Source organism: Petromyzon marinus, unplaced genomic scaffold (genome assembly GCF_048934315.1).
Source record: "Petromyzon marinus isolate PM22_M1 ecotype Great Lakes invasive population unplaced genomic scaffold, UKy_Petmar_22M1.pri1.0 PM_Scaffold_48, whole genome shotgun sequence".
Taxonomy (NCBI): Eukaryota; Metazoa; Chordata; class Hyperoartia; order Petromyzontiformes; family Petromyzontidae; genus Petromyzon; species Petromyzon marinus.
The window spans coordinates 388,582-411,631 of NW_027423479.1; the positions used below are offsets into that span (position 1 = coordinate 388,582).

Sequence of the window (23,050 nt, forward strand, 5' to 3'; positions counted from 1 at the left end):
CACACCTGTACACTCGCTCGTACACTCACCTACACACTCACTCACTCGTACACTCACCTGTACACTCACATGTACACTCACCTGTACACTCACTCACCTATACACACACCTGTACACTCACTCACCTGTACACACGCCTGTACACTCCCTTGTACACTCACCGACACACTCACTCACTCGTGCACTCACCTGTACACTCACTCACCTGTACACTCAGTCACAAGTACACTCACCTGTACACTCACTCACCTATACACACACCTGTACACTCGCTCGTACACTCACCGACATACTCACTCACTCGTACACTCACCTGTACACTCACTCACTCACATGTACACTCACCTGTAAACTCACTCACCTGTACACACACCTGTACACTTACTCACTCACTCACCTATACACTCACCTGTACACTCACTCACATGTACACTCACCTGTACACTCACTCACTCACCTGTACACACACCTGTACACTCACTCACTCACCTATACACACACCTGTACACTCGCTCGTACACTCACCTACACACTCACTCACATGTACACTCACCTGTACACTCACTCACATGTACACTCACCTGTACACTCATTCACTCACATGTACACTCACCTGTACACTCACTCGTACACTCACCTACACACTCACTCACTCGTACACTCACCTGTACACTCACTCACCTGTACACTCACACACGTGTGTACACACACATACAACACGTGTGTACACACACATACAACACGTGTGTACACACATACAACACATGTACACACACATACAACACGTGTGTACACACACACACAACACATGTACACACACATACAACACGTGTGTACACACACATACAACACGTGTGTACACACACATACAACACGTGTATACACACATACAACACGTGTATACACACATACAACACGTGTATACACACAACACGTGTACACACACACACACACGTGTTGTGTGTGTACACACGTGTTGTGTGTACATGTGTTGTATGTGTGTACACACGTGTTGTATGTGTGTGTACACACGTGTTGTGTGTACACACACACACAACACGTGTGTACACACACAACACGTGTTGTGTGTGTGTGTACACACGTGTTGTATGTGTGTGTACACGTGTTGTATGTGTGTACACACGTGTTGTGTGTGTGTGTACACACGTGTTGTATGTGTGTACATGTGTTGTATGTGTGTACATGTGTTGTATGTGTGTACACACGTGTTGTATGTGTGTGTACATGTGTTGTATGTGTGTACACATACACCACGTGTTAGGGTGCGGCAGCGTGTCTGTACGAGGTAGTGGAGTCCAGAGTCTGAACGCTGTTAATGATTTATCACCGCGGGTGGAACCATATAGAGTACTGTACAACCTTGGGGTCATCACCACCATCACTATCAACATCATCACCATCACCACCATCACTATCAACATCATCACCATCACCACCATCATCATCAGCAGCAGTATCATCATCACCATCACCACCATCACTATCAACATCATCACCATCACCACCATCACTATCAACATCATCACCATCACCACCATCATCATCAGCAGCAGTATCATCATCACCATCACCACCATCACTATCAACATCATCACCATCACCACCATCACTATCAACATCATCACCATCACCACCATCATCATCAGCAGCAGTATCATCATCACCATCACCACCATCACTATCAACATCATCATCGCCATCACCACCATCATCATCAGCAGCAGTATCATCATCACCATCACCACCATCACTATCAACATCATCACCACCATCACCATCACCACTGCAAGTCACGTGACCTCCTCCTCATGCACCTAGCCTGGCACAGCAGTCAACCCATGGCACCTGTTGGGTCTGTCACGTGACCTCCTCATGCACCTAGCCTGGCACAGCAGTCAACCCATGACACCTGCTGAGTCTGTCACGTGATCTTCTCCTCATGCATGGCACGGGCGCTGTAGTAACGTTGTTGTTGTATGACGGTGTGTGTCACGTGACACAGGTGTGTGTGTCACGTGACACAGGTGTGTGTCACGTGCCACAGGTGTGTGTCACGTGACACAGGTGTGTGGCACGTGACACAGGTGTGTGTCACGTGACACAGGTGTGTGTCACGTGACACAGGTGTGTGTGTCACGTGCCACAGGTGTGTGTGTCACGTGCCACAGGTGTGTGTCACGTGCCACAGATGTGTGGCACGTGCCACAGATGTGTGGCACGTGACACAGGTGTGTGTCACGTGACACAGGTGTGTGTCACGTGACACAGGTGTGTGTCACGTGACACACACCTGTGTCACGTGCCACAGATGTGTGGCACGTGACACAGGTGTGTGTCACGTGCCACAGATGTGTGGCACGTGACACAGGTGTGTGTCACGTGACACAGGTGTGTGTCACGTGACACAGGTGTGTGTCACGTGACACACACCTGTGTCACGTGCCACAGATGTGTGGCACGTGACACAGGTGTGTGTCACGTGCCACAGGTGTGTGTGTCACGTGCCACAGGTGTGTGTGTCACGTGCCACAGGTGTGTGTCACGTGCCACAGATGTGTGGCACGTGACACAGGTGTGTGGCACGTGACACAGGTGTGTGTCACGTGACACAGGTGTGTGTGTCACGTGCCACAGGTGTGTGTGTCACGTGCCACAGGTGTGTGTCACGTGCCACAGATGTGTGGCACGTGACACAGGTGTGTGGCACGTGACACAGGTGTGTGTCACGTGACACAGGTGTGTGTGTCACGTGCCACAGGTGTGTGTGTCACGTGCCACAGGTGTGTGTCACGTGCCACAGATGTGTGGCACGTGACACAGGTGTGTGGCACGTGACACAGGTGTGTGTCAGGTGTGTGTCAGGTGTGTGTCACGTGACACAGGTGTGTGTCACGTGACACAGGTGTGTGTGTCACGTGACACAGGTGTGTGTGACAGTGATAACCAATCGCATTCCTGAACTCTGCTACCCCCACTCGTGCCTTGGCCTCCCTGGTAGCTCACCCCCCTCAACCCCTCCCCCCTCTCACCCCTCATCCCCCTTAACCCCTCCCCCTCAACCCCTCCCCCCTCTCACCCCTCCCCCTCAACCCCTCCCCCCTCTCACCCCTCACCCCCCTCAACCCCTCCCCCCTCTCACCCCTCCCCCTCAACCCCTCCCCCTCAACCCCTCCCCCCTCTCACCCTCCCCCCTCTCACCCTCCCCCTCAACCCCTCCCTCCCCCTCCCTCCCCCCCTCTCACCCCTCCCCCTCAACCCCTCCCCCTCAACCCCTCCCCCCTCTCACCCTCCCCCCTCTCACCCTCCCCCTCAACCCCTCCCTCCCCCTCCCTCCCCCCCTCTCACCCCTCCCCCTCAACCCCTCCCCCTCAACCCCTCCCTCCCCCTCCCTCCCCCCCTCTCACCCCTCCCCCTCAACCCCTCCCCCCTCCCTCCCTCTCCCTCCCCCACCCCCCCCTCCCCCCCCCGCCCCCCCCCAGCTCTGCGCTGGACAGGTGTAGCGGTGTGCGTGTGGCCATCAAGAAGGTGAGCCCCTTCGAGCATCAAACCTACAGCCAGCGGACACTGCGTGAGATCAAGATCCTGCTGGGCTTCGCTCACGAGAACATCATCGCCATCAGGGATGTGCTGCGTGCACCTAGCCTGGCACTCATGAAGGACGTGTATCCTGCTCGCAGAGACACACACACAGAGACACAGAGACACACACAGACACACACAGACACACAGACACACACACAGACACACACACAGAGACACACACACACAGAGACACACACAGACACACACACAGAGACACACACACGACGCTTGTGCCAGGCTATGTGCACCCTGAGGCCACGTGAAGTGTCGAACGCCCGCTGGCAGGAGGTCACTGGGCAGACCCAGGTGCCACGGGTCGACTGACTGAGATGACTGAGATGACTGGCTGATGCACCACCTGTGCCCCCTACTGTGCCAACCTGCTGTGCTTTAGCCACCCGGCGCTCCGCTCGTTGTTGTGAGCGTCGCTCCTCCGCCCTCCGTTGTTGTTGGAGGGGGACTGCCTCCAACTGCCCAGTAGCGTCCTTCACGAGCCTCCTCCACAGAGGCCGATCTTGACACCGCTGGTACCGGTCATCGGCAAGTCCACTCAGCTCCACGTCCTCCTGTACCACAAACGCCACCCTCAGCATTTCGCTTGGGAGATCATCTTTGCCCCGTGCCTTTCCTGGTCTCAGACTCTGGATCGCCTTCAGTACTTCCTCAACAGATGGCACCTCAGCCAGCCACTCACAGGGGGTGACTTCTTCCAATATTTGAGGTACCGCAGCCTCAGCAGGGTCATCCCCACTTTGTGCCACGATGTTTTCCAGGCTGAGGGATTTTCCCTCCCCCAAGACCTCACAGAAATGCTCAGCAAATCTGCAAACCTGTTCCTGGGGATCAGAGATTGGATCACCGTTCTTTCCCCTAATGATGGTAATAGGTGTGGCGCTGCAGGTTACTTTTTGATGGAGTTAAATAGAGATTTGTGATCACGGGCCATTGAGGCAGATTCCATTTCCTCAGCAACCCGCGACCACCACCCATCCTTGCAGTGCCTCACGGCTCTCCGAACCTCCGAGCGAAGGCTGCGGTAAGCCTCCTCATTCTCTGACGTGGGATTCTGTAGCCGATGACAGTGGGCCTGTCGCTTTTTCTCAGCCAACCTGAACACCTCCTCTGTCAGCCAGGGTCTCTGGGGAGGTCTGGACCATGTACCCACAGCAGCCATTGCAGCTGCATGAGCCACAGTCCTAAACCTCGCCCATTTCCCCTCGACATCTGGAGGAGTGGGGGACGATGCCAACCCCAGCCGCAAGCGATGATGAAATTCTCGCTTGCAACTTTCATCAGCTAGCTGAGACCAGGCCACCCACCACCGGAGTGGAAGAATGGCAGGCACATCTTACAGATGACTAGTCGATGGTCAGAGGGCAGATCAGCTCCACGGTAGGTCCTGGTGTCAAGGACATGGGCCCGCATCCGTTGTTCCGTCACTATGTAGTCCAGCAGATGTTCTTGCTTGGACCCGGCTTGCATCCATGATGTTGTGTGGATGTGCCGATGCCGGAACAGCGTGTTGGTAATTACAAGCCCATGGGCTGCAAAAAAATCTAGCAGCCTCCTGCCGTTGTTATTGAGCTGATCTGGCCCATGCCTTCTAATCACTCCAGACCAGGTGCCAGCATCATGACCAACTCGGGCATTGAAGTCACCCAACAAGATGACTCTATCCCGAGGGGCCACTTTAGCTAGCACCTGTGATAGGAGGTCATAGAAGGCATCTGACTCATCGGCCTTGCCTGCATCCCTCTACGGATGTTCGTCTTCGGTGGGGGCATAAGTAACCACGACCACCATTCCTCGCTTCCGGTTGATGGGCAGGCGAGCCCAAAGTAGCCTGGGGCTTACAGCTTCCCACACCTCACCACCACGCTCCCACGCCCCCTTCATTCTTTTATTCAGAAGAAGAGCCACACCCTGTTGTTTGGTAGTCTCCTGCCCCGAGTAGAGGACTGTCCACCCCTCATGGTGGCAGAAGCCAGAGCCGGTCCACCGGACCTCCTGAATACTGCAGAGATCCAGGCGGTACCGGTCCAGCTCCCGACAGAGGAGCGGCAGCCTCTCCTCCGCAGTGAGCGTTCGAACATTCCACGTGGCCACACGTAGTGGCTTTTCGTTGTTTCTGGAGGAGCCCCTAGGGCAGAGATTCAATCTCCTGGCTCCGCCAATTGGGGTTTGGCCAGGAGACGTCATAGACGCCTGGCCCCCTGGGGCCTCCGGCACAAGCTTATTAGTTACATATTTCAGTTTAACTCGTGGATTAGTGGTATTTAAATGAAGGTGGAGGGGTTACCAGCCCCTCGCACCCATCCAGAGCCCCCGTTTAGCCCCTGTGGTGGACATAGACGCCATGAAGGGAGAGGCCAATCTAAGTTGGCCTTCCCCCCACGGCACTGCCCACCACAGCGTTGCCTTCCAGCACCACGAGGAGGTAGGTGGTTGTTTTTGCCAGACTACACACTCACACTGACACTCGCACACACAACAACAACCGCCATTCGCCACTAAGTAGCGGTGACGTCACCACGACGCTTGTGCCAGGCCATGTGCACCCTGAGGCCACGTGAAGTGTCGAACGCCCGCTGGCAGGAGGTCACGGGGCAAACCCAGGTGCCACGGGTCGACTGAGATGACTGAGATGACTGGCTGATGCACCACCTGTGCCCCCTACTGTGCCAACCTGCTGTGCTTTAGCCACCCGGCGCTCCGCTCGTTGTTGTGAGCGTCGCTCCTCCGCCCTCCGTTGTTGTTGGAGGGCGACTGCCTCCAACTGCCCAGTAGCGTCCTTCACGAGCCTCCTCCACTGAGGCCGATCTTGACACCGCTGGTACCAGTCATCGGCAAGTCCACTCAGCTCCACGTCCTCCTGTACCACATCACTCCATCTCCTCTCTAGCCCATGCCGCGCCCGTTTAGCCCCCTCTATCCGGCCGAACAAAAGCTGTTTAGGCATGCGGTGGCTGGGCATGCGGGCTACATGACCCAGCCATCGCAGCCTTGCCTGCCGGAGGAGCTCACCGATGGGACCCTGCCCAGATCTTTCAAGGATTTGTGAGCTCCTCATACAATCCAGTCTGGTTAAACCCAGGATGGATCGTAGGCAGGCCAGCCTAAATGTTTCTAACCGGCGAAGATGTTCCATTAGGGGAGTCCACGTTTCGCAAGCGTAGAGAAGGGAGGGAATGACCGTGGCCGAGAAGAACTGAAGCTTAGTACGGAGCGACAGACCAGGTAGCTTCCACACAGCGTTACGCAACCGATGAAAAGATATTGCCGCTCGACTGATTCGGAGTGAGACCTCTGCTGTTAAACTGGAGCCGGTCATAAGCACACTGCCCAGGTATGAGAAACTCTCCACTCTCTCCACATCTGCCCTATCACCAATTGGGAGTTGTGGGGGTGGAGTGTCTGATGGTACAAAATGCCCAGGCAGGTGCTTAGTTTTGGTGGGGCTGATGGTAAGGCCCCACCTCTTAGTGGCACGCTCCAGTTTCACACACACACACAGACACACACACACGCAGGTTTATTTAACGGTAACGAACGGTAACGATGATGGGACAAATGTCAACATTCAACACACACAGACACACACACACAGACACACACACACAGACACACACACAGACACACACACACAGACACACACAGAGACACAGACACACACACAGACACACACAGACACACACACAGACACACAGACACACACACACAGACACACACACACACAGACACACACACAGACACACACACACAGACACACACACAGACACACACACAGACACACACACAGACACACACACAGACACACACAGCTGTCAACACTCTCAGTCTGTCTCTTAGCCTCGCCCACACAAACTTGCTGGGGGTGCATTGGTGTTTGGATTGGTGGGTGGATTGGTGGGTGGATTGGTGGGTGGATTGGTGGGTGAGTGTTTGGATTGGTGGGTGGATTGGTGTTTGAGTGGATGGGTGGGTGTTTGGATTGGTGGGTGGGTGGATTGGTGGGTAGGTGTTTGGATTGGTGGTTGGGTGGATGGGTGGGTGTTTGGATTTGTGGGTGGATGGGTGGGTGGATTGGTGGGTAGGTGTTTGGATTGGTGGATGGATTGGTGGTTGGGTGGATGGGTGGGTGAATGGGTGGGTGTTTGTATTGGTGGGTAGGTGGATTGGTGGGTGGGTGTTTGTATTGGTGGGTGGATTGGTGGTTGAGTGGATGGGTGGGTGTTTGGATTGGTGGGTGGATTGGTGGGTAGGTGTTTGGATTGGTGGGTGGATTGGTGGTTGGGTGGATGGGTGGGTGAATGGGTGGGTGTTTGGATTGGTGGGTAGGTGGATTGGTGGGTGGATTGGTGGGTGGGTGTTTGTATTGGTGGGTGGATTGGTGTTTGAGTGGATGGGTGGGTGTTTGGATTGGTGGGTGGATGGGTGGGTGGATTGGTGGGTAGGTGTTTGGATTGGTGGGTGGATTGGTGGTTGGGTGGATGGGTGGGTGAATGGGTGGGTGTTTGTATTGGTGGGTAGGTGGATTGGTGGGTGGGTGTTTGTATTGGTGGGTGGATTGGTGTTTGAGTGGATGGGTGGGTGTTTGGATTGGTGGGTGGATGGGTGGGTGGATTGGTGGGTAGGTGTTTGGATTGGTGGGTGGATTGGTGGTTGGGTGGATGGGTGGGTGAATGGGTGGGTGTTTGGATTGGTGGGTAGGTGGATTGGTGGGTGGATTGGTGGGTGGGTGTTTGTATTGGTGGGCGGATTGGTGGTTGAGTGGATGGGTGGGTGTTTGGATTGGTGGGTGGATGGGTGGGTGGAATGGTGGGTAGGTGTTTGGATTGGTGGGTGGATTGGTGGTTGGGTGGATGGGTGGGCGAATGGGTGGGTGTTTGGATTGGTGGGTAGGTAGATTGGTGGGTAGGTAGATTGGTGGGTGGATTGGTGGGTGGGTGTTTGTATTGGTGGGTAGGTAGATTGGTGGGTGGATTGGTGGGTGGGTGTTTGTATTGGTGGGCGGATTGGTGGTTGAGTGGATGGGTGGGTGTTTGGATTGGTGGGTGGATGGGTGGGTGGAATGGTGGGTAGGTGTTTGGATTGGTGGGTGGATTGGTGGTTGGGTGGATGGGTGGGCGCATGGGTGGTGGGATTGGATGGGTGGTAGGTAGGATTGGTGGGTGGATTGGTGGGTGGGTAGATTGGTGGGTGGATTGGTGGGTGGCGAGGTTGCGTGGAGAGAGTCGTGTGGGGGCCTGACTCGTGAGTACAGAGGAATGTGGCCGTGCAGGTTACACGTGGAGAAGGGAGAGAGTGAGAGAGTGTGTACAGGTGTGTACAGGTATGTACAGGTGTGTGTGTGTACAGGTGTGTACAGGTGTGTACAGGTGTGTGTACAGGTGTGTGTGTGGTGTGTACAGGTGTGTACAGGTGTGTACAGGTGTGTGCATGTGTGTACAGGTGAGTGTGTGTACAGGTGTGTACAGGTGTGTACAGGTGAGTGTGTGTGTACAGGTGTGTACAGGTGTGTACAGGTGTGTGTGTACAGGTGTGTACAGGTGTGTACAGGTGTGTGTGTGTGTGCATGTGTGTACAGGTGAGTGTGTGTACAGGTGTGTACAGGTGTGTACAGGTGAGTGTGTGTGTACAGGTGTGTACAGGTGTGTACAGGTGTGTGTGTGCAGGTGTGTGCAGGTGTGTACAGGTGTGTACAGGTGTGTACAGGTGTGTGGTGTGTGCAGGTGTGTACAGGTGTGTACAGGTGTGGTGTGTACAGGTGTGTACAGGTGTGTACAGGTGTGTGTGTGTGGTGTGTACAGGTGTGTACAGGTGTGTACAGGTGTGTACAGGTGTGTGTGTGCAGGTGTGTACAGGTGTGTACAGGTGTGTACAGGTGTGTGCATGTGTGTACAGGTGTGTACAGGTGTGTACAGGTGTGTGTGTGTGTGTGCATGTGTGTACAGGTGAGTGTGTGTACAGGTGTGTACAGGTGTGTGTACAGGTGTGTGTGTGTGCATGTGTGTACAGGTGTGTACGTGGTGTGTACAGGTGTGTGCATGTGTGTACAGGTGTGTGTGTGTGCAGGTGTGTACAGGTGTGTGTACAGGTGTGTACAGGTGTGTGTGTGTGGTGTGTACAGGTGTGTACAGGTGTGTGTACAGGTGTGTACAGGTGTGTACTGTGTGCAGGAGTGTGTGTGTGGTGTGGGCAGGTGTGTACAGGTATGTACAGGTGTGTGTGTGTGTGGTGTGTACAGGTGTGTGCAGGTTTGTACAGGTGTGTGTGGTGTGTACAGGTGTGTGTACAGGTGTGTACAGGTGAGTGTGTGTGTACAGGTGTGTACAGGTGTGTGTGTGGTGTGTACAGGTGTGTACAGGTGTGTACAGGTGTGTGTGTACTGTGTGCAGGTGTGTGGTGTGTGCAGGTGTGTACAGGTGTGTACTGTGTGCAGGTGTGTGTGGTGTGTACAGGTGTGTACAGGTGTGTACAGGTGTGTGCAGTGTGCAGGTGTGTGTGTGTGGTGTGTGTAGGTGTGTACAGGTGTGTACAGGTGTGTACAGGTGTGTGTGTACTGTGTGCAGGTGTGTGGTGTGTGCAGGTGTGTACAGGTGTGTACAGGTGTGTACAAGTGTGTGCATGTGTGTGTGTGTGCAGGTGTGTGTGTGTGGTGTGTACAGGTGTGTGTGTGGTGTGTGCAGGTGTGTACAGGTGTGTGTGTGCAGGTGTGTACAGGTGTGTACAGGTGTGTACAGGTGTGTGCATGTGTGTACAGGTGTGTGTGGTGTGTACAGGTGTGTACAGGTGTGTGCATGTGTGTGCATGTGTGTACAGGTATGTGTGTGGTGTGTACAGGTGTGTACAGGTGTGTAAAGGTGTGTGTGTGTGGTGTGTACAGGTGTGTACAGGTGTGTACAGGTGTGTGGTGTGTGCAGGTGTGTACAGGTGTGTACAGGTGTGTGCAGTGTGCAGGTGTGTGTGGTGTGTGTAGGTGTGTACAGGTGTGTACAGGTGTAGTGTGTACAGGTGTGTGTGGTGTGTGTACAGGTGTGTGTGTGTGCAGGTGTGTGTGTGGTGTGTACAGGTGTGTGCATGTGTGTACAGGTGTGTGTGTGTGTGGTGTGTACAGGTGTGTGGGCAGGTGTGTACAGGTGTGTGCATGTATGTACAGGTGTGTGTGGTGTGTACAGGTGTGTACAGGTGTGTGGTGTGTGTGTGGTGTGTGCAGGTGTGTACAGGTGTGTACAGGTGTGTACAGGTGTGTGTACAGGTGTGTGTGGTGTGTACAGGTGTGTACAGGTGAGTGTGTGTACTGGTGTGTACAGGTGTGTACAGGTGTGTGCATGTGCATGTGTGTACAGGTGTGTGTGTGGTGTGTACAGGTGTGTACGTGGTGTGTGTGGTGTGTACAGGTGTGTACAGGTGTGTGTGTGGTGTGCGCAGGTGTGTGTGGTGGGAGTAGGTGTGTACATGTGTGTACAGGTGAGTGTGTGTGTACAGGCTTGTGCAGGTGTGTACAGGTGTGTGCAGGTGTGCGTGTGTACAGGTGTGTGCACGTGTGCGTGTGTACAGTTGTGTGTGTGTGGTGTGTGTAGGTGTGTGCAGGTGTGTACAGGTGTGTACAGGTGTGTGTGTGTGGTGTGTCCAGGTGTGTACAGGTGAGTGTGCGTGTAGAGGTGTGTGCAGGTGTGTACAGGTGTGTACAGGTGTGTACAGGTGAGTGTGTGGTGTGCAGGTGTGTGGTGTGTGTAGGTGTGTACAGGTGTGTGCAGGTGTGCGTGTGTACAGGTGTGTGTGTACAGGTATGTGTGTGTGGTGTGTGTAGGTGTGCAGGTGTGTACAGGTGTGTGTGTACAGGTGTGTGCAGGTGTGTAGAGTGTGCAGGTGTGTGTGTGTGGTGTGTGCAGGTGTGCGTGTGTACAGGTGTGTGTGTACAGGTGTGTGTGTACAGGTGTGGTGTGTACAGGTGTGGTGTGTACAGGTGTGTACAGGTGTGTGTACAGGTGTGTGCAGGTGTGTACAGGTGTGTGTGTGGTGTGTGCAGGTGTGTACAGGTGTGTGTACAGGTGTGTGCAGGTGTGTACAGGTGTGTGTACAGGTGTGTGCAGGTGTGTACAGGTGTGTGTGTACAGGTGTGTGCAGGTGTGTACAGTTGTGTGGTGTGTACAGGTGTGTGTGGTGTGTGCAGGTGTGCAGATGTGTACAGGTGTGTACAGGTGTGGTGTGTGTAGGTGTACTGGTGTGCAGGTGTGTACAGGTGTGCGTGTGTACAGGTGTCCGAGTGTGTGTGTGAGAGTGTGTGAGTGAGTGATTGTGTGAGTTTGTGAGTGTGTGAGTGTGTGTGTGAGAGTGTGAGTGAGTGTGTGTGAGTGTGTGAGTGTGTGTAAGTGAGTGTGTGTGTGTGAGTGTGTGAGTGAGTGTGTGAGTCAGTGTGTGAGTGTATGAGTGAGTGAGTGTGTGAGTGAGTGTGTGAGTCAGTGTGTGAGTGAGAGTGTGAGTGAGTGTGTGAGTGAGAGTGTGAGTGAGTGTGTGTGAGTGAGTGTGTGAGTGAGTGTGTGAGTCAGTGTGTGAGTGTATGAGTGAGTGAGTGTGTGAGTTAGTGTGTGTGAGTGAGTGTGTGAGTGTGTGTGTGAGTTAGTGTGTGTGTGTGTGAGTGTGTGTGTGTGAGTGTGTGTAAGTGAGTGTGTGTGAGTGAGTGAGTGGGTGTGTGAGTGAGTGTGTGAGTCAGTGTGTGAGTGTATGAGTGAGTGAGTGTGTGAGTCAGTGTGTGTGAGTGAGTGTGTGAGTGTGTGAGAGAGTGAGTGAGAGAGTGTGTGTGTGTGTGAGTTTGTGAGTGTGTGAGTGAGTGTGTGAGTGTGTGAGTGAGTGTGTAAGTGAGTGTGTGTGTGCGTGTGTACAGGTGTGTGTGAGTGAGTGTGTGAGTGAGTGTGTGTGTGGTGTGTACGTGTGTGAGTGTGTGTGAGTGTGTGTGAGTGTTTGAGTGAGTGAGTGTGTGAGTGAGTATGTGAGTGAGTGTGTGAGGGAATGGGTGAGTGTGTGAGTGTGTGTGTGAGTGTGTGAGTGAGTGTGTGAGGGAATGAGTGAGTGTGTGAGTGTGTGAGTGAGTGTGTGAGTGTGTGTGTGTCAGTGTGTGAGTGTGTGAGAGAGTGTGTGAGGGAATGAGTGAGTGTGTGTGTGTGAGTGAGTGCGTGAGGGGATGAGTGAGTGTGTGAGTGTGTGTGAGTGTGTGAGTGAGTGTGTGAGTGTGTGAGTGAGTGAGTGTGTGTGAGTGAGTGTGTGTGTGAGTGTGTGTGTGAGTGTGTGTGTGCGTGAGTGAGTGAGTGTGTGTGTGTGTGAGTGTGTGAGTGAGTGTGTGTGAGTGAGTGTGTGTGTGCGTGAGTGAGTGAGTGGTGTCTACAGGTGAGTGAGTGAGTGTGTGTGTGAGTGAGTGGTGTCTACAGGTGAGTGAGTGAGTGGTGTCTACAGGTGAGTGCATGTACAGGTGTGTGTGTGTGTGTATAGGTGTGGGTGTGTGTGGGCGCGGTGTATAGGTGTGTGTGTACAGGTGTGTGTGTGTCGTGTGTGTATAGGTGTGTGTGGTGTGTGCTGTGTGTCGTGTGTGTGTATAGGTGTGTGTGGTGTGTGCTGTGTGTACATAGTCGCTACTCACCAATAGCACTTGCCCCTAAAGGCTACACGGGACACCTTTGTCTTTGTGGGCGCATGTACAGTGCGTGTGGGATATGTGGAATCAGATCTCATGGATCCCTGAAAGATCTGGGGAGACGCATTCCCATCGCGTGAGTGGGTGGGTGGGTGAGTGGGTGGGTGAGTGGGTGGGTGAGTGAGTGGGTGGGTGAGTGGGTGGGTGAGTGAGTGGGTGGGTGAGTGGGTGGGTGAGTGAGTGGGTGGGTGAGTGGGTGGGTGAGTGAGTGAGTGGGTGGGTGAGTGGGTGGGTGGGTGAGTGGGTGGGTGAGTGGGTGAGTGAGTGAGTGGGTGAGTGAGTGAGTGGGTGAGTGAGTGGGTGAGTGATTGAGCGGCTGGGTGAGTGGGTGGGTGGGTGAGTGGGTGAGTGAGTGAGTGGGTGGGTGAGTGGGTGAGTGGGTGGGTGAGTGGGTGGGTGAGTGAGTGGGTGGGTGAGTGTGTGAGTGGGTGGGTGAGTGAGTAGGTGAGTGAGTGGGTGGGTGGGTGAGTGAGTGGGTGAGTGGGTGAGTGGTTGAGTGAGTAGGTGAGTGAGTGGGTGAGTGAGTGGGTGAGTGAGTGGGTGGGTGGGTGAGTGGGTGGGTGGGTGAGTGGGTGAGTGAGTGGGTGGGTGGGTGAGTGAGTGGGTGAGTGATTGAGTGGTTGAGTTGGTGGGTGAGTGGGTGGGTGAGTGAGTGAGTGGGTGGGTGAGTGAGTGAGTGGGTGAGTGGGTGAGTGAGTGAGCGGCTGGGTGAGTGGGTGGGTGGGTGATTGGGTGAGTGAGTGGGTGGGTGGGTGAGTGAGTGGGTGGGTGAGTGGGTGAGTGGGTGAGTGGTTGAGTGGGTGGGTGAGTGGGTGGGTGAGTGAGTGGGTGGGTGGGTGTGTGAGTGGGTGGGTGAGTGAGTGGGTGAGTGAGTGGGTGAGTGAGTGGGTGAGTGAGTGGGTGGGTGGGTGAGTGGGTGGGTGAGTGGATGGGTGGGTGAGTGGGTGAGTGAGTAGGTGAGTGGGTGGGTGAGTGAGTGGGTGAGTGGGTGGGTGAGTGAGTGGGTGAGTGGGTGGGTGAGTGAGTGAGTGGGTGGGTGGGTGAGTGAGTGAGTGGGTGGGTGGGTGAGTGAGTGGGTGGGTGAGTGAGTGGTTGAGTGGGTGAGTGGTTGAGTGCGTGGGTCAGTGAGTGGGTGGGTGGGAGAGTGGGTGGGTGAGTGGTTGAGTGGTTGAGTGCGTGGGTCAGTGAGTGGGTGGGAGAGTGAGTGGGTGAGTGAGTGAGTGGGTGAGTGAGTGAGTGGGTGAGTGAGTGGGTGAGTGAGTGGGTGAGTGAGTAGGTGGGTGGGTGAGTGAGTGGGTGGGTGGGTGGGTGAGTGAGTGAGTGGGTGGGTGAGTGAGTGGATGAGTGGGTGAGTAGGTGAGTGAGTGAGTGGGTGAGTGAGTGGGTGAGTGGTTGAGTGGTTTAATGGGTGGGTGAGTGTGTGAGTGGGTGGATGAGTGAGTGGGTGAGTGGTTGAGTGAGTGGGTGAGTGGTTGAGTGGGTGAGTGAGTGGGTGAGTGGGTGAGTGAGTGGGTGAGTGAGTGGGTGAGTGAGTAGGTGGGTGGGTGAGTGGGTGGGTGGGTGGGTGAGTGAGTGAGTGGGTGGGTGAGTGAGTGGATGAGTGGGTGAGTAGGTGAGTGAGTGAGTGAGTGGGTGGGTGGGTGAGTGAGTGGGTGAGTGGTTGAGTGGTTTAATGGGTGGGTGAGTGTGTGAGTGGGTGGGTGAGTGATTGGGTGAGTGGTTGAGTGGTTTAATGGGTGGGTGAGTGTGTGAGTGGGTGGGTGAGTGAGTGGGTGAGTGGTTGAGTGAGTGGGTGAGTGGTTGAGTGGGTGGGTGAGTGAGTGAGTGGGTGAGTGGGTGGGTGAGTGAGTGGGTGAGTGAGTGGGTGGGTGAGTGGGTGAGTGGCTAAGTGAGTGGGTGAGTGAGTGGTTGAGTGAGTTGTTGAGTGGGTGAGTGAGTGGGTGACATTCCCATCAGTGAGCTCCTTTGGCAGGCGAGGCATCGTTGGCTGGGTCATGTCGCCCGCATGCCCAGCCACCACATGAGTGGGTGGGTGGGTCGTTGAGTGGGTGAGTGGGTGAGTGAGTAGGTGAGTGAGTGGGTGGGTGAGTGGGTGGATGAGTGGGTGGGTGAGTGGGCGGGTGGGTGAGTGGGTGGATGAGTGGGTGGGTGGATGAGTGGGTCGGTGGGTGAGTGGGTGGGTGGGTGAGTGGGTGGGTGGGTGAGTGAGTGGGTGGTTGAGTGCCAGGCCAGGTGCACCTTGAGGCTACTGGGCAGTTGGAGGCAGTCGCCCTCCAACAACAACGTAGGGCGGAGGAGCGACGCTCACAACAACGAGCGGAGTGCCGGGTGGCTAAAGCACAGCAAGTTGGCACAGGTGGTGCATCAGCCAGTCATCTCAGTCATCTCAGTCAGTCAACCCATGGCACCTGCTGGGTCTGTTCCGTGTGCTCCTCCTCCTGCACCTAGCCTGGCACAGCAGTCAACCCATGGCACCTGCTGGGTCTGTTCCGTGACCTCTCTCATCATCACCACAGTGGCTAGGAGATGTTGACTACCTCGCCTGGTCTACAGGAGGTCGTGGGTTACACCCTGACACCACAGTGGCTAGGAGATGTTGACTACCTCGCCTGGTGTACAGGAGGTCGTGGGTTAGACCCTGACACCCACAGTGGCTAGGAGATGTTGACTACCTCGCCTGGTCTACAAGAGGTCGTGGGTTAGACCCCGGACCCTGACGGTGGGTCTCTGTTATTGTGGGTCTCTGTTAGTGTGGGTCTCTGTGGGTCTCTGTTAGTGTGGGTCTCTGTGGGTCTCTGTGAGTGTGGGTCTCTGTGGGTCTCTGTGAGTGTGGGTCTCTGTGAGTGTGGGTCTCTGTTAGTGTGGGTCTCTGTTAGTGTGGGTCTCTGTGGGTCTCTGTGAGTGTGGGTCTCTTAGAGTGTGGGTCTCTGTGAGTGTGGGTCTCTGTGGGTCTCTGTTAGTGTGGGTCTCTGTGGGTCTCTATGAGTGTGGGTCTCTGTGTGTCTCTATGAGTGTGGGTCTCTGTGGGTCTCTGTGAGTGTGGGTCTCTGTGGGTCTCTGTGAGTGTGGGTCTCTGTGGGTCTCTGTGAGTGTGGGTCTCTGTGAGTGTGGGTCTCTGTGGGTCTCTGTGAGTGTGGGTCTCTGTGTGTCTCTATGAGTGTAGGTCTCTATGAGTGTGGGTCTCTGTGGGTCTCTGTGAGTGTGGGTCTCTGTGTGTCTCTTAGAGTGTGGGTCTCTGTGAGTGTGGGTCTCTGTGGGTCTCTGTTAGTGTGGGTCTCTGTGGGTCTCTGTGAGTGTGGGTCTCTGTGGGTCTCTATGAGTGTGGGTCTCTGTGTGTCTCTATGAGTGTGGGTCTCTGTGGGTCTCTTTGAGTGTGGGTCTCTGTGGGTCTCTGTGAGTGTGTGTCTCTGTGGGTCTCTATGAGTGTGGGTCTCTGTGGGTCTCTGTTTGTGTGGGTCTCTGTGGGTCTCTATGCGTGCGGGTCTCTGTGGGTCTCTATGAGTGTGGGTCTCTGTGGGTCTCTATGAGTGTGGGTCTCTGTGGGTCTCTGTGAGTGTGGGTCTCTGTGGGTCTCTATGAGTGTGGGTCTCTGTGGGTCTCTGTGTGGGTCTCTATGAGTGTGGGTCTCTATGAGTGTGGGTCTCTGTGGGTCTCTATGAGTGTGGGTCTCTGTGGGTCTCTGTGACTGTGGGTCTCTGTGAGTGTGGGTCTCTGTGGGTCTCTGTGAGTATGGGTGTCTGTGGGTCTCTGTTAGTGTGGGTCTCTGTGAGTGTGTGTCTCTGTGGGTCTCTGTGAGTGTGGGTCTCTGTGGGTCTCTATGAGTGTGGGTCTCTGTGGGTCTCTGTGTGGGTCTCTATGAGTGTGGGTCTCTATGAGTGTGGGTCTCTGTGGGTCTCTATGAGTGTGGGTCTCTGTGGGTCTCTGTGACTGTGGGTCTCTGTGAGTGTGTGTCTCTGTGGGTCTCTGTTAGTGTGGGTCTCTGTGGGTCTCTGTTTGTGTGGGTCTCTGTGGGTCTCTATGAGTGTGGGTCTCTGTGGGTCTCTGGGAGTGTGGGTCTCTGTGGGTCTCTGTGAGTGTGGGTCTCTGTGGGTCTCTGTGAGTGTGGGTCTCTGTGGGTCTCTATGAGTGTGGGTCTCTGTGGGTCTCTATGAGTGTGGGTCTCTGTGGGTCTCTATGAGTGTGGGTCTCTGTGGGTCTCTATGAGTGTGGGTCTCTGTGGGTCTCTATGCGTGCGGGTCTCTGTGGGTCTCTGTGCGTCTCTGATAAGCCGCTCGCCTGATCCGCTATCCCTCCGCGTGATAAGCAAATCGCTTGCAGAGTTCCCCAACAGCACTTGCCCCCTACAGCCCGTTAGAGGCTACCTGGGCGTTGCTGGGATCCTTTGTCTGTAGTGTACATTATGAGGGGGGGGGGGGTGAATATCCCCATGGGGCCCCATCACCCCTTGGGTTCACATTCCTGTGTGGAGAGAGAAATTATCTGTACAGGTGAGAGTGTGTGTACAGGTATGTGTGTGTGTGTACAGGTGTGTGTGTGTGTACAGGTGTGTGTGTGTGTACAGGTGAGAGTGTGTGTACAGGTGAGAGTGTGTGTACAGGTGAGAGTGTGTGTGTACAGGTGTGTGTGTACAGGTGAGAGTGTGTGTGTACAGGTGTGTGTGTGTGTACAGGTGAGAGTGTGTGTACAGGTGTGTGTGTGTGTGCAGGTGTGTGTGTGTGTACAGGTGAGAGTGTGTGTACAGATGTGTGTGTACAGGTGAGAGTGTGTGTACAGGTGTGTGTGTACAGGTGTGTGTGTGTACAGGTGTGTGTGTGTACAGGTGTGTGTGTACAGGTGTGTGTGTGTACAGGTGAGAGTGTGTGTACAGGTGTGTGTGTGTACAGGTGAGAGTGTGTGTACAGGTGAGAGTGTGTGTACAGGTGTATGTGTGTGTACAGGTGTGTGTGTACAGGTGTGTGTGTACAGGTGAGAGTGTGTGTACAGGTGTGTGTCTGTACAGGTATGTGTGTGTGTACAGGTGTGTGTGTACAGGTGTGTGTGTACAGGTGAGTGTGTGTACAGGTGTGTGTGTACAGGTGTGTGTGTGTACAGGTGTGTGTGTGTACAGGTGAGAGTGTGTGTACAGGTGTGTGTGTGTACAGGTGTGTGTGTACAGGTGTGTGTGTACAGGTGTGTGTGTGTACAGGTGAGAGTGTGTGTACAGGTGTGTGTGTGTGTGTACAGGTGTGTGTGTGTGTACAGGTGTGTGTACAGGTGAGAGTGTGTGTACAGGTGTGTGTGTGTGTACAGGTGTGTGTGTGTACAGGTGTGTGTGTACAGGTGTGTGTGTGTACAGGTGAGTGTACAGGTGTGTATACAGGTGAGAGTGTGTGTACAGGTGTGTGTCTGTACAGGTGTGTGTGTGTGTGTACAGGTGAGAGTGTGTGTACAGGTGTGTGTGTGTGTGTCCAGGTGTGTGTACAGGTATGTGTGTGTACAGGTGAGTGTGTGTGTACAGGTGTGTGTGTGTACAGGTGAGAGTGTGTGTGTGTACAGGTGAGTGTGTGTACAGGTGTGTGTACAGGTGTGTGTGTACAGGTGAGAGTGTGTGTACAGGTGAGAGTGTGTGTACAGGTGAGTGTGTGTACAGGTGTGTGTACAGGTGTGTGTGTACAGGTATGTGTGTGTGTACAGGTGAGTGTGTGTACAGGTGTGTGTGTACAGGTGTGTGTGTACAGGTGTGTGTGTGTACAGGTGTGTGTGTGTGTGTACAGGTGAGAGTGTGTGTACAGGTGTGTGTGTACAGGTGTGTGTGTACAGGTGTGTGTGTGTGTACAGGTGTGTGTACAGGTGAGAGTATGTGTACAGGTGTGTGTGTGTGTGTACAGGTGTGTGTGTGTACAGGTGTGTGTGTACAGGTGTGTGTGTGTGTACAGGTGAGTGTACAGGTGTGTATACAGGTGAGAGTGTGTGTACAGGTGTGTGTACAGGTATGTGTGTGTGTACAGGTGAGTGTGTGTGTACAGGTGTGTGTGTGTACAGGTGAGAGTGTGTGTGTGTACAGGTGAGTGTGTGTACAGGTGTGTGTACAGGTGTGTGTGTACAGGTGAGAGTGTGTGTACAGGTGAGAGTGTGTGTACAGGTGAGTGTGTGTACAGGTGTGTGTACAGGTGTGTGTGTACAGGTATGTGTGTGTGTACAGGTGAGTGTGTGTACAGGTGTGTGTGTACAGGTGTGTGTGTGTACACGTGAGAGTGTGTGTACAGGTGTGTGTACAGGTGTGTGTGTGTACAGGTGAGAGTGTGTGTACAGGTGTGTGTTTGTACAGGTGTGTGTACAGGTGTGTGTGTACAGGTGAGAGTGTGTGTACGAGTGTGTGTGTACAGGTGTGTGTACAGGTGTGTGTGTACAGGTGAGTGTGTGTGTGTACAGGTGAGTGTGTGTGTGTGTACAGGTGAGTGTGTACAGGTGTGTGTACAGGTGTGTGTGTACAGGTGAGTGTGTGTGTGTGTACAGGTGAGTGTGTGTGTGTGTACAGGTGAGTGTGTGTACAGGTGAGTGTGTTTGTACAGGTGTGTGTGTGTACAGGTGTGTGTTTGGGTACAGGTGTGTCTGTATGTATGTTTACAGGGGTGTGTGTGTGTGTACGTGTCTGGTCTGGAGTGATTGGAGGGCATGGGCCAGATCAGCTCAATAACAACGGTAGGAGGCTGCTAGATTTTTGTGCAGCCCATGGGCTTGTAATTACCAACACGCTGTTCCGGCATCGGCGCATCCACACAACATCATGGATGCATGCCGGGTCCAAGCAAGAACATCTGCTGGACTACATAGTGATGGACCAGCGAATGCGAGCCCATGTCCTTGACATCAGGACCTACCGTGGAGCTGATCTGCCCTCTGACCATCGACTAGTCATCTGTAAGATGCGCCTGCCATTCTTCCACTCCGGTGGTGGGTGTACACCCAGGACCCCATTCAAACCCATTGAGGCCTGGTCTCAGTTATCTGATGAAAGTTGCAAGCGAGAATTTCATCATCGCTTGCGGCTGGGATTGGCATCGTCCCCGACTCCTCCTGATGTCGAGGGTAAATGGGCGAGGTTTAGGACTGTGACTCATGCAGCTGCAATGGCTGCTTTGGGTATGCGGTCCAGACCTCCCCAGAGACCCTGGCTGACAGAGGAGGTGTTCAGGATGGTTGAGAAAAAGCGACAGGCCCACTGTCATCGGCTCACAGAATCCCACGTCAGAGAATGAGGAGGCTTACCGCAGCCTTCGCTCGGCGGTTCGGAGAGCCGTGAGGCGCTGCAAGGATGGGTGGTGGTCGCGGGTTGCTGAGGAGATGGAGCCTGCCTCAATGGCCCGCGATCACAAATCTCTATTTAACTCCATGAAAAAAGTAACCTGCAGCGCCACACCTATTTCCATCATTAGGGGAAAGAATGGTGATCCAATCTCTGACCCCCAGGAACAGGTTTGCAGATTTGCTGAGCATTTATGTGAGGTTCTGGGGGAGGGGAAATCCCTCGGCCTGGAAAACATCGTGGGACAAATTGGGTTGACCCTGCTGAGGCTGCGGTGTCTCAAATATTGGAAGAAGTCACCCCCTGTGAGTGGCTGGCTGAGGTGCCATCTGTTGAGGAAGTACTGAAGGCGATCCGGAGTCTGAGACCAGGAAATGCACCGGGCAGAGATGATCTTCCAAGCGAAATGCTGAGGGAGGGTGGCATTTGTGCACAGACTGCCCTACATGACATCATAACAACAGTCTGGACCACTGGACGGGTCCCGCAGGATTGGAAGGATGCCCTGGTGGTCCCCCTCTTTAAGAAGGGGGACCGCACAGACTGTAACAACTACAGGGGCATCTCACTCCTCAGTGTGCAGGAAAGGTCCTTGCAAGGATTATTCAACATCGCCTTGCCAGGCACGCTGAGGAGAGGCTTGCGGAGCCCCAATGCGGTTTCAGTAGGCCTGGGCTCTGGGTTATTCTTCATGCTTTCTGAGTCCCTGACCCTCTGCTCACGATCATTAAGGACCTTCATGATGGTGAGCAGGCCCGGGTAAAACTACGTGGCCGGGAGTCTGAGCCATTCCCTGTTCACCCAGAGCCCTCATTACTTTGATTAGTGGCATTGTCTTTGAGCTGTGTGACGCCTTCTGGCGTCATCTGGTCGAGCACCAATTGGGTCGAGGCTCAAAAGAAAGCCGTCCCTTGGTGTGGACCAATCAGTTTCAAGGACAATGCATCATCATATTATCAAAGTATGTTTTTTGTTTGCATTTTGACTGCAGGTATTGTGGTTAATGCAGACATGAATCATCGTAAAAAGGTTTCAGTTTTGTTGCCATATTAAGGTGAGTGTCATGGGCTAGAGGAGATATGGAGCTGATGAGTGGGTGAGTGAGTGAGTGGGTGAGTGAATGAATGAGTGGGTGGGTGAGGGAGTGGGTTGATGGGTGAGTGGGTGTGTGGGTTAGTGAGTGGGTGAGTGGGTGAGTGAATGAGTGGGTGGGTGAGTGGGTGAATGAGTGGGTGAGTGAGTGGGTGAGTGGGTGAGTGAGAGGGTGAGTGGGTTAGTGAGTGGGTGAGTGAGTGGGTTAGTGAGTGAGTGAGTGGGTGAGTGGGTGAGTGAGTGGGTTAGTGAGTGAGTGAGTGGGTGAGTGATTGAGTGAATGAGTGGGTGGGTGAGTGGGTGAATGAATAGGTGGGTGAGTGAGTGGGTGAGTGGGTGAGTGAGTGGGTAAGTGAGTGGGTGGGTGAGTGAATGAATGAGTGGGTGGGTGAATGAATGAGTGGGTGGGTGAATGAATGAGTGGGTGAATGAATGAGTGGGTGAGTGAGTGAGTGATTTCGTGGGTAGGTGAGTGAGTGGGTGAGTGAGTGACTCGGGCTAGAGAAGCGATGGAGCGACGTGGTACAGGAGGATTTGGAGCTGAGTGGACTTGCCGATGACCGGTACCGATCTTGATCTTAAGCGTTCGTGGCTGCAAGAATTCACACGTAGGTAGAAAAATAACCAAGAGACCACGACCTTTCGATAGCAACACGAGCCACCGTCTGCAGGTGAAACAAGAGAGCAGGCGGACTGCTGAGGCAGGAGGAAATGTAGCGAGGGGGCTCCTGCAAGCGGAGGTGATTTCGACGTTTATGGTGGGTCTAACGCAAGGGTGAGTGGGCTGGTCTAGCGATGGAATTGGTACCAGCGGTGTCAAGATCGGCCTCCGTGGAGGAGGCTCGTGAACCACCACCACCTTTACCACCACCACCTTAACTCCATCACCACCACCACCTTTACCACCAGCACCTTACCACCACCACCTTAACTCCATCACCACCACCACCTTTACCACCACCACCACCTTAACTCCGTGACCACCATCACCACCACTACCACCACCTTACCGCCACCACCACCACCTTACCACCACCACCTTACCACCACCACCACCACCTTACCACCACCACCTTACCACCACCACCACCTTACCACCACTACCACCACTACCACCACCTTACCGCCACCACCACCACCTTACCACCACCTTACCACCACCACCTTACCACCACCACCACCACCTTACCACCACCACCACCACCACCTTACCACCACCACCTTACCACCACCTTACCACCACCACCACCTTACCACCACTACCACCACCTTACCGCCACCACCTTACCACCACCTTACCACCACCACCTTACCACCACCACCTTACCACCACCTTACCACCACCACCACCACCACCTTACCACCACCACCTTACCACC

General features: G+C 54.3%; 2 protein-coding genes across 10 annotated transcripts in view; both read left to right on the forward strand.

Annotated features, from left to right (window-relative positions):
• Nucleotides 1-23,050, forward strand: part of LOC142923397 (uncharacterized) — a 38,496-nt gene that overhangs the window by 11,067 nt on the left and 4,379 nt on the right. The window lies entirely within an intron of this gene.
• Nucleotides 1-23,050, forward strand: part of LOC142923385 (mitogen-activated protein kinase 1-like) — a 64,079-nt gene that overhangs the window by 10,925 nt on the left and 30,104 nt on the right. For all 9 annotated transcript variants that reach the window (XR_012940712.1, XR_012940714.1, XR_012940713.1 and 6 more), the window contains exon 3: nt 3,501-3,683. Coding sequence is in view for 2 of the 9 variants with exons in the window: in XM_076064472.1 (XP_075920587.1) it covers nt 3,501-3,683 (183 nt within the window). In the remaining 7 variants the exon portion in view is untranslated. The remainder of the gene's footprint in view (nt 1-3,500; nt 3,684-23,050) is intronic.